The sequence below is a fragment of the Cherax quadricarinatus genome, chromosome 17 (assembly GCF_038502225.1).
Source record: "Cherax quadricarinatus isolate ZL_2023a chromosome 17, ASM3850222v1, whole genome shotgun sequence".
Lineage (NCBI taxonomy): Eukaryota > Metazoa > Arthropoda > Malacostraca > Decapoda > Parastacidae > Cherax > Cherax quadricarinatus.
Window position 1 is genome coordinate 20837805 of NC_091308.1, and position 12059 is coordinate 20849863.

The window sequence follows — 12059 nt, forward strand, 5'->3', positions numbered from 1 at the left end:
ATGCAGGGAGTGTAGTAGGTATGCAGGGAGTGTAGCAGGCATGCAGGGAGTGTAGTAGGTATGCAGGGAGTGTAGCAGGAATGCAGGGAGTGTAGCAGGCATGCAGGGAGTGTAGCAGGCATGCAGGGAATGTAGCTATGAGTTTTTCCTTGAATTTTATTGTGTTTCTTTCCTTCTTTATCACAGGGCTGACACTAGAACTTTCTTTGGACCCATTGTGGCTTATTTAGCAGTTACAAGCACTAAAAACAATGGAATAATACAAAATATGTCGCATGTATGCGTGGAATCATCCTCACTGGCTTTGTAAACAATATCACATACTGGCTGTACATGGAGTGAGTGGCCAGGCCCTGCTCAGGCCATGCGGGCACATTCGGGACGAAAGCCCTTAACCGAGTTATTTTGCGTTATCCAAGCCAATATTTTTGTGCCAAAGCGAGCCGTTAGCTGATTTTGGTGCTAACCAATGAAGCCTTTATCCGAGGGTCCACTGTATATCTTTGTGCTTTTACTTACAATTAGGTCACACTACACATACAGGTACACATTTATATTTACACACTGATCAGTTTTTTTTTTTTTTAATAGTTCTTGTTCTTATTATTTTCCTTTCATATCCATGGGGAAGTGGAATAAGAATCTTTCCTCCGTAAGCCATGTGTGTTGTAAAAGTCAACTAAAATGCTAGTAGCAATAGACTAGTAACCCCTTTTCCCGTACAGCTTACTAAGAATAAAAGAAGAAAACCTTTAAGTACAAATTAATACAGAACTAAAACTTAGTTTATATTATCTTCATGATGGTATAGAAGCAAAGGAATATGTTACATACCATCCCAGATGCATTGACAAAATATTCACAGTGGATAGTTCCTTGTGAAGTTACAATATGGGTGACCCGAGGGATAATTTGAGAGTGTGGCACTTCATCAGTCATGATACGTTCCACAGTACAATGCTCCACATACAATGCTCCTGCAAATACCAACATTAAACAGACAATTTAGAGTGTGCAGTCTTACCTTTATAAATACTGTATTTCCAAATTAAAAATTCAATCTTCTTGAACAGGAAGTACAAAACATTAATGCACAACAGCATCCACTAGGATAGATAATATGGAAAATTCTGGCAATTTAGTAATGATGAGTAAAACAATCAATATACAGCTTCAATAAAACCAAACATTATTCAAAATGAGAAATATCCTTTGCACTTCAGAGGCACATCTGAATTGTGATTTATGTGTACTTCTGGGAGGAGCTAATGAATGAGTGATGTGAAAATGTTTCCTTCTTTAGGTTACCTTGCCTTGGTAAGAAACAGCCAGCGTGCCAATAAAAACTGTATTTGGCAAAGAAAATTTGCTAGAAACAAGTATTTTCTATCAAATTCATGGTATGCACAGATTTCCAGGCAAAATTAAAGCTAATAAATGAGAGAACAGTGTTATGCCATACATCATTAAGACTACAATAGTGTACTATACACAAATAACCCTCGTAATCTGATGAAAATTCATATAGAAAAACAGTACCTGTACAAAGGTTGTTTATCTTTTTCGCTCAAAATTTATAAGTGTATAAAAATAATAGTAGGTTGGTAGACAGCAACCACCCAGGGAAGTACTACCGTCCTGCCAGATGACTGTGAAACAAAAACCTGTAACTGTTTTGCATGATGGTAGGATTGCTGGTTTCTTTTTCTGTCTCATAAACACGCTAAGATAACAGGGATATCTTGCTACTCCTACTTACACTTTGGTCACACTTCATAGACACGCACATGCATATATATATATACATACATCTAGGTTTTTCTCCTTTTTCTAAATAGCTCTTGTTCTTTTTTATTTCTTCTATTGTCCATGGGGAAGTGGAAAAGAATCTTTCCTCCGTAAGCCATGCGTGTCGTATGAGGCGACTAAAATGCCGGGAGCAATGGGCTAGTAACCCCTTCTCCTGTATACAATTACTAAAAAAGAGAAGAAGAAAAACTTTATAAAACTGGGTTGCTTAAATGTGCGTGGATGTAGTGCGGATGACAAGAAACAGATGATTGCTGATGTTATGAATGAAAAGAAGTTGGATGTCCTGGCCCTAAGCGAAACAAAGCTGAAGGGGGTAGGAGAGTTTCAGTGGGGGGAAATAAATGGGATTAAATCTGGAGTATCTGAGAGAGTTAGAGCAAAGGAAGGGGTAGCAGTAATGTTAAATGATCAGTTATGGAAGGAGAAAAGAGAATATGAATGTGTAAATTCAAGAATTATGTGGATTAAAGTAAAGGTTGGATGCGAGAAGTGGGTCATAATAAGCGTGTATGCACCTGGAGAAGAGAGGAATGCAGAGGAGAGAGAGAGATTTTGGGAGATGTTAAGTGAATGTATAGGAGCCTTTGAACCAAGTGAGAGAGTAATTGTGGTAGGGGACTTGAATGCTAAAGTAGGAGAAACTTTTAGAGAGGGTGTGGTAGGTAAGTTTGGGGTGCCAGGTGTAAATGATAATGGGAGCCCTTTGATTGAACTTTGTATAGAAAGGGGTTTAGTTATAGGTAATACATATTTTAAGAAAAAGAGGATAAATAAGTATACACGATATGATGTAGGGCGAAATGACAGTAGTTTGTTGGATTATGTATTGGTAGATAAAAGACTGTTGAGTAGACTTCAGGATGTACATGTTTATAGAGGGGCCACAGATATATCAGATCACTTTCTAGTTGTAGCTACACTGAGAGTAAAAGGTAGATGGGATACAAGGAGAATAGAAGCATCAGGGAAGAGAGAGGTAAAGGTTTATAAACTAAAAGAGGAGGCAGTTAGGGTAAGATATAAACAGCTATTGGAGGATAGATGGGCTAATGAGAGCATAGGGAATGGGGTCGAAGAGGTATGGGGTAGGTTTAAAAATGTAGTGTTAGAGTGTTCAGCAGAAGTTTGTGGTTACAGGAAAGTGGGTGCAGGAGGGAAGAGGAGCGATTGGTGGAATGATGATGTAAAGAGAGTAGTAAGGGAGAAAAAGTTAGCATATGAGAAGTTTTTACAAAGTAGAAGTGATGCAAGGAGGGAAGAGTATATGGAGAAAAAGAGAGAAGTTAAGAGAGTGGTGAAGCAATGTAAAAAGAGAGCAAATGAGAGAGTGGGTGAGATGTTATCAACAAATTTTGTTGAAAATAAGAAAAAGTTTTGGAGTGAGATTAACAAGTTAAGAAAGCCTAGAGAACAAATGGATTTGTCTGTTAAAAATAGGAGAGGAGAGTTATTAAATGGAGAGTTAGAGGTATTGGGAAGATGGAAGGAATATTTTGAGGAATTGTTAAATGTTGATGAAGATAGGGAAGCTGTGATTTCGTGTATAGGGCAAGGAGGAATAACATCTTGTAGGAGTGAGGAAGAGCCAGTTGTGAGTGTGGGGGAAGTTCGTGAGGCAGTAGGTAAAATGAAAGGGGGTAAGGCAGCCGGGATTGATGGGATAAAGATAGAAATGTTAAAAGCAGGTGGGGATGTAGTTTTGGAGTGGTTGGTGCAATTATTTAATAAATGTATGGAAGAGGGTAAGGTACCTAGGGATTGGCAGAGAGCATGCATAGTTCCTTTGTATAAAGGCAAAGGGGATAAAAGAGAGTGCAAAAATTATAGGGGGATAAGTCTGTTGAGTGTACCTGGTAAAGTGTATGGTAGAGTTATAATTGAAAGAATTAAGAGTAAGACGGAGAATAGGATAGCAGATGAACAAGGAGGCTTTAGGAAAGGTAGGGGGTGTGTGGACCAGGTGTTTACAGTGAAACATATAAGTGAACAGTATTTAGATAAGGCTAAAGAGGTCTTTGTGGCATTTATGGATTTGGAAAAGGCGTATGACAGGGTGGATAGGGGGGCAATGTGGCAGATGTTGCAAGTGTATGGTGTAGGAGGTAGGTTACTGAAAGCAGTGAAGAGTTTTTACGAGGATAGTGAGGCTCAAGTTAGAGTATGTAGGAAAGAGGGAAATTTTTTCCCAGTAAAAGTAGGCCTTAGACAAGGATGTGTGATGTCACCGTGGTTGTTTAATATATTTATAGATGGGGTTGTAAGAGAAGTAAATGCGAGGGTCTTGGCAAGAGGCGTGGAGTTAAAAGATAAAGAATCACACACAAAGTGGGAGTTGTCACAGCTGCTCTTTGCTGATGACACTGTGCTCTTGGGAGATTCTGAAGAGAAGTTGCAGAGATTGGTGGATGAATTTGGTAGGGTGTGCAAAAGAAGAAAATTAAAGGTGAATACAGGAAAGAGTAAGGTTATGAGGATAACAAAAAGATTAGGTGATGAAAGATTGAATATCAGATTGGAGGGAGAGAGTATGGAGGAGGTGAACGTATTCAGATATTTGGGAGTGGACGTGTCAGCGGATGGGTCTATGAAAGATGAGGTGAATCATAGAATTGATGAGGGAAAAAGAGTGAGTGGTGCACTTAGGAGTCTGTGGAGACAAAGAACTTTGTCCTTGGAGGCAAAGAGGGGAATGTATGAGAGTATAGTTTTACCAACGCTCTTATATGGGTGTGAAGCGTGGGTGATGAATGTTGCAGCGAGGAGAAGGCTGGAGGCAGTGGAGATGTCATGTCTGAGGGCAATGTGTGGTGTGAATATAATGCAGAGAATTCGTAGTTTGGAAGTTAGGAGGAGGTGCGGGATTACCAAAACTGTTGTCCAGAGGGCTGAGGAAGGGTTGTTGAGGTGGTTCGGACATGTAGAGAGAATGGAGCGAAACAGAATGACTTCAAGAGTGTATCAGTCTGTAGTGGAAGGAAGGCGGGGTAGGGGTCGGCCTAGGAAGGGTTGGAGGGAGGGGGTAAAGGAGGTTTTGTGTGCGAGGGGCTTGGACTTCCAGCAGGCATGCGTGAGCGTGTTTGATAGGAGTGAATGGAGACAAATGGTTTTTAATACTTGACGTGCTGCTGGAGTGTGAGCAAAGTAACATTTATGAAGGGATTCAGGGAAACCGGCAGGCCGGACTTGAGTCCTGGAGATGGGAAGTACAGTGCCTGCACTCTGAAGGAGGGGTGTTAATGTTGCAGTTTAAAAACTGTAGTGTAAAGCACCCTTCTGGCAAGACAGTGATGGAGTGAATGATGGTGAAAGTTTTTCTTTTTCGGGCCACCCTGCCTTGGTGGGAATCGGCCGGTGTGATAATAAAAAATAATAAAAAAAAAATAATAATACAGCATAAGCCATACATACAGTGTTGGTGGTGGTGGTGGTGTTGTCAGTGGCCCTGTATACCTCAAACAACAATGGAGGAGTCAGTTTTGTGTCATCATTTTTCTATCACTTAATCGATTAACTTACCTGCTACGCTGTTAATGCAACACTTTATCGCTGGCTGGCGCTATAGCCTTTATCGGCTCCTGGTGCTTTAGTATCATACACATCGTAGAATCACTGAAGAAAGCACATTCTCCCCTCTCTCTCAGCCCTTTACCAAAAGGTTGGCTGGCACTAGGAATTTTCTTTGGGTCCATGGTGACTTATTTTGCAGTCATAATAAATAAGCACCAAAAACAAGGGATTATTACAAAATGTTTTGGAATGTGTGAAGTAATGCTCACTCGACCAGTGACAGAGGCAGACTGAGATGCGTAGTGGTGGCATCCCCAGGCGGGCAAACGTACAATTACCGGATCAGGGTCCAATATCCAGAATAAAATTTCGCACAAAAAACGGTCCTAAAACTGAAATCTGATAACTGAAGCGTGCGAAAACCAGAGTTCCACTGCAATTATATCTATTTCTACATGTACAGTAGACCCTATCCTACATCGGATAGAGCCAAAATCAGATAACGCCTCGCTTTGGCATAAAAAAAATCGGCTTGGATAACACCTAAAAACTCGATTAGGAGCTTTTGTCCTGAACATGTGTGCGATTGTTTACAAGCCACTGAGGACGGTTCCACGCGAACATGTGATATATTTTGTATTATTCCAGTGTTTTTTGTGCTTCTAACTGCTAAATAAGCCACCATGGGCCCCAAGAAAGCTTCTAGAGCCAACCCTGTGGTAAAAGGGGTGAGGTGTACTATCGAATTAAAAAAGGAGATACAGGGGACCCCCACATAATGATCACCTCCGAATGCGACCAATTATGTAAGTGTATTTATGTAAGTGCGTTTGTACGTGTATGTTTGGGGGTCTGAAATGGACTAATCTACTTCACAATATTCCTTATGGGAACAAATTCGGTCAGTACTGGCACCTGAACATACTTCTGGAGTGAAAAAATATTGTTAACTGGGGGTCCACTGTAATAGAAAAGTACAAGAGTGGAGTGCGTATTTCGGAGTTGGAAAAGTTATTCAACAAACCCCATTCAACCATCACTACTATCTTGTGCAACAAAAAGGCAATCAAGGAAGCTGTTGTTGCAAAAGGTGCAAGTGTGCTTACAAAACAGAGATCACAAATACTTGAAGATGTGGAGAGACTGTTGTTGGTGTGGATAAATGAGAAACAATTATCAGGACATAGTATTTCTCATCCAATAATATGTGACAAGGCAAGGCAGTTGCATGAGGATCTCATTAAGAAAATGCCTCCAAATAGCACTGCTGTTGATGAATTTAAGGCCAGCAAAGGCTGGTTTGAGAGATTTAAGAATCGTAGTGGCATACACAGCGTGATAAGGCATGGTGAGGCTGCCAGTTCTGACAAAAAAGTGGCTGAAAAATATGTGCAAAACTTTAAGAGGTACATAGACACTGAAAAATTAAAACCCCAACAAGCATTTAATTGTGACGCAACAGGCCTGTTTTGGAAGAAAATGCCAAACAGGGCCTACATTACTCAGGAGGAAAAGGCACTCCCAGGACACAAGCCTATGAAAGACAGGCTAACTCTAATGTTGTGTAGTAATGCTAGTGGGGATTGCAAAGTGAAACCTTTACTCGTGTATCACTCTGAAACTCGTAGAGTGTTCAAGAAAAACAATATCGTCAAGACTAAATTGTGTGTGATGTGGAGAGCAAACAGTAAGGCATGGGTCACTAGAGACATGTTTATTGACTGGTTCTATGACGTGTTTGGCCCCACTGTGAAACAGTACCTCCTGGAAAATAAATTGGACCTCAAGTGCTTCCTGGTATTGGACAATGCTCCTGCTCATCCTCACGACTTGCAAGAGCAAATTGCGGGGGAGTTGAGCTTCATCAAAGTGAACTTTTTGCCTCCTAATACCACTCCTCTCCTCCAGCCCATGGACCAGCAGGTCATTTCAAATTTCAGAAAACTGTACACCAAAACAATGTTTCAAAAGTGCTTTGAAGTGACCTCAGACACTGGATTGACCCTAAGAGAGTTCTGGAAAGATCATTTCAGTATCCTCAGTTGCATAAACCTTATAGGTAAGGCTTGGGAGGGAGTGACTTCCAGGACTTTGAACTCTGCTTGGAGAAAACTGTGGCCACAATGTGTACAAGAGAGGGATTCTGAAGGGTTTGGGGCTGACCCTAAGGAGCCTATGCCAGTTGTGGAATCTACTGTGGCATTGGGGAAGTCCATGGGGTTGGAGGTTAGTGGCGAGGATGTGGAAGAGTTGGTGGAGGACACCGATAAAGAGCTAACCACTACAGAGTTCCAAGAGCTTCAGGTGCAACAGCAACAGACCAAAGCTCAGGGATTTCCTTCAGAGGAGGAGGAAGAGAGATGGAGGAAGTTGCCTTCGTCAAAGATTAAGGAAATGTGTACAATGTTCACAAAGGTGCAAGCAGTTATGGATGAATATTATCCTGACACAGCTGTTGCAAGCCGTATTGGCAACTTGTACAATGACACTCTTGTGGCCCATTTTAGGGAAATCTTAAAGGGATGCGAGAAACAGAGCTCTCTGGACAGATATTTTGCGTGACAGGAGTCCAGTGACTCTCAAGCTGGTCCTAGTGGCATTATAAAACAAAGAAGGGAGGTAACCCCAGAAAAAGACTTGTTACCTGAAGTCTTTATGGAAGGGGATTCCCCTTCCAAACAATAGAACACCTACATCATCTGCCCTCCTACCGTCTCATCACTCATCAACAATTACACAATAAAGGTAAGTGTCATTTCAGTAATGTTTATTGTGCATGTATCATTGCTTTCTGTGTAGGGAAAAGTATATTTCATGTAAAAAAAAAGGATTTTGCCTAATACTTTTGGATGTCTGGAACGGATTAATTGGATTTCCATTATTTCTTATGGGGAAAATTAATTCGGTTAAAAGCTAAATCAGTTAAAGCCTAGCTCTCTGGATTGGATTAAAGGCATTAACTGAGGGTCCACTGTACAGTACAAGGTATATAGGTCTATCTGACATCAATGACATACTATGACAGGTTGACCATCACTAATCTGGCACCAACAAGACCTGTTGGGTGCCAGATTAGTGATTTTGCCAGATTACTGAGTGGTTAGGTTAGAATACACTTAACTCAACGGCGATATTTATGCATCGGTGATTTCACCCACTTAATGCCCTTTTATTCTGTCGATTGAGTACAAGAAACCACCTATATACCTATTTCAACTACCCAATATGATGGAAAACTGACGGAATTACACTCTCACGAATTTAGCGACCTCGGCAACATTTATAAATCTGCGATTTCGCCCACTTTGAGCCTTATTTTCGGCTAATTCCATTGTTCCAGTCGACCAAACTCATAGCTATTTCTTTAGAACTCCATTTTTTCCTATCAACTGAGTACAAGAAACTGCCCATTTACCGATTTCAACTACCCAATAATGTGGTCAGAAATTTGCAATTTGGCCAATTTCACAAAAATTAAAAAATATGACAGTTTCAAAATAGGGTCCAGAATGAACAATGCAGACATTCCTGGCTCTAAAATAACATTTTCTTTGTTCATCAGTCACATCTCCAGGCCCCTCTGATATTACTCTTGCTTTCTATTTTTAATTTTTATTCAAACAAAAAATAGAAGATTTACTGTTATGCAGACTACTGCAATATTGTAATAATTGTATAAATAATGTCAACCTATTAATGACTGCATATCAGAATGGCTACTTGGACATTTATTGGTAAATGACATCATTTGTTTACTTTTGAACATTGGTAAAAATCAAATATTTCTCCTACTTTGAGCTCCATTTCAAGGTTCTTTTCATAGTAAAACCAATCAAAATCACCTCTATTTCTATAATATGTTTTCCATTCTATCAAATGAGACCAAGAAAACGAGAATACAACCACAGATACTATATGAAAATAGACCACAAAGTTGGCATTTTAATTAAAAAAAATGGCTGGAGTTTTTTTTTTCTCATTAAGCACTGCGTGCTGCAGGATTTTTTTATATGGTGCACACTGACCACACAGACCCATTCTCTCACATGTAGGCCTACCAGCTTTCTCTTGCTTGATTTGAAGACGTTAAAATTTATGAGTATATATAATACGTCAAACACTGTGGCTCGTAAGACGTATATATACGACCGAAACAGTCAAAGGGTTAATGGTCTTAATGTAGGGTGAGGGGTGAAAAGTATTTATTTGTAGAAAGTCATGTGGAAGGTATGACATCCTAACTGGCCACTATACCTACTACGACATTAAGCTCCCTAGAGCGATAAAATATAGTACACTCATTAATTACCTTAAAATATTTGTAGACTTAATGTAGGATGAGAGGTGAGTTTTATTTGTATGAAGTCGGGTTAGGAAGTATGGGTAGCCAGGAAGGGCAGCCCTCACCCACCCACACATAGTGTAAACAAACCAGACGAATACGTCTCGTTTTCATCAATTTACATTGTCTACAAGTTGTCTCCACAGTGATACAGTAGAATAAATAAAGAGAAACACTCCCATTCTCATGTAACACCATTTTCAGAAGAAATGACACCCTGAGTGAAGGCATATGAAAGGAATAATTTTCTAGTTACCCCCAGAAATATTATAGTGTACACATTTTCTCTGATGTTGGACAACAAGTTCCCTGGCTACCACAAGTCCTACAAGTTGCCTGGCTACCACAAGTCCTACAAGTTGCCTTGCTACCACAAGTCCTACAAGTTGCCTGGCTACCACAAATTGCCTGGCTACCACAAGTCCTACAAGTCACCTGGCTACCATAAGTCCTACAAATTGCCTGACTACCACAAGTCCTACAAATTGCCTGACTACCACAGGTTGCCTGGTTACCACATCTCATATTTATGTTAATTTATTCTACTGTTAATTTATTCTACTGTGGGGTGTATTTGGATGGATTAAGCAAAATGTCTATACAGTGGACCCCCGCATAACGATTACCTCCGAATGCGACCAATTATGTAAGTGTATTTATGTAAGTGCGTTTGTACGTGTATGTTTGGGGGTCTGAAATGGACTAATCTACTTCACAATATTCCTTATGGAAACAAATTCGGTCAGTACTGGCACCTGAACATACTTCTGGAGTGAAAAAATATCGTTAACCGGGGGTCCACTGTATTATCATTTTATACAATATTTAATGCTCCTTAGTATGATCATTATTGTGTTATTATTATTATCATTATTAATATGACATCTTCAAGATTAATAAAACACTCTTAGTGATTTTAATGTGTACCTGCATGCCAGCACAGGGTGTAAGTTTACTTAGGTACAGGTACACATACGTACAATTATATTTATTTTATTTTTTTTATTATCACACTGGCCGATTCCCACTAAGGCAGGGTGGCCCGAAAAAGAAAAACTTTCACCATCATTCACTCCATCACTGTCTTGCCAGAAGGGTGCTTTACACTACAGTTTTTAAACTGCAACATTAACACCCCTCCTTCAGAGTGCAGGCACTGTACTTCCCATCTCCAGGACTCAAGTCCGGCCTGCCGGTTTCCCTGAATCCCTTCATAAATGTTACTTTGCTCACACTCCAACAGCACGTCAAGTATTAAAAACCATTTGTCTCCATTCACTCCTATCAAACACGCTCATGCATGCCTGCTGGAAGTCCAAGCCCCTCGCACACAAAACCTCCTTTACCCCCTCCCTCCAACCTTTCCTAGGCCGACCCCTACCCCGCCTTCCTTCCACTACAGACTGATACACTCTTGAAGTCATTCTGTTTCGCTCCATTCTCTCTACATGTCCGAACCACCTCAACAACCCTTCCTCAGCCCTCTGGACAACAGTTTTGGTAATCCCGCACCTCCTCCTAACTTCCAAACTACGAATTCTCTGCATTATATTCACACCACACATTGCCCTCAGACATGACATCTCCACTGCCTCCAGCCTTCTCCTCGTTGCAACATTCATCACCCACGCTTCACACCCATATAAGAGCGTTGGTAAAACTATACTCTCATACATTCCCCTCTTTGCCTCCAAGGACAAAGTTCTTTGTCTCCACAGACTCCTAAGTGCACCACTCACTCTTTTTCCCTCATCAATTCTATGATTCACCTCATCTTTCATAGACCCATCCGCTGACACGTCCACTCCCAAATATCTGAATACGTTCACCTCCTCCATACTCTCTCCCTCCAATCTGATATTCAATCTTTCATCACCTAATCTTTTTGTTATCCTCATAACCTTACTCTTTCCTGTATTCACCTTTAATTTTCTTCTTTTGCACACCCTACCAAATTCATCCACCAATCTCTGCAACTTCTCTTCAGAATCTCCCAAGAGCACAGTGTCATCAGCAAAGAGCAACTGTGACAACTCCCACTTTGTGTGTGATTCTTTATCTTTTAACTCCACGCCTCTTGCCAAGACCCTCGCATTTACTTCTCTTACAACCCCATCTATAAATATATTAAACAACCACGGTGACATCACACATCCTTGTCTAAGGCCTACTTTTACTGGGAAAAAATTTCCCTCTTTCCTACATACTCTAACTTGAGCCTCACTATCCTCGTAAAAACTCTTCACTGCTTTCAGTAACCTACCTCCTACACCATACACTTGCAACATCTGCCACATTGCCCCCCTATCCACCCTGTCAAACGCCTTTTCCAAATCCATAAATGCCACAAAGACCTCTTTAGCCTTATCTAAATACTGTTTACTTATATGTTTCACTG

At 40.5% G+C, this 12059-nt stretch overlaps 1 protein-coding gene across 3 annotated transcripts in view; it reads right to left on the bottom strand.

The window, feature by feature from the left end:
• LOC128686334 (pyruvate dehydrogenase phosphatase regulatory subunit, mitochondrial-like) overlaps positions 1 to 12059 on the bottom strand; it is a 191793-nt gene that overhangs the window by 146177 nt on the left and 33557 nt on the right. For all 3 annotated transcript variants that reach the window (XM_070085839.1, XM_070085840.1, XM_070085838.1), the window contains exon 7: positions 835 to 977. In XM_070085839.1, coding sequence (XP_069941940.1) covers positions 835 to 977 — 143 coding nt within the window. The remainder of the gene's footprint in view (positions 1 to 834; positions 978 to 12059) is intronic.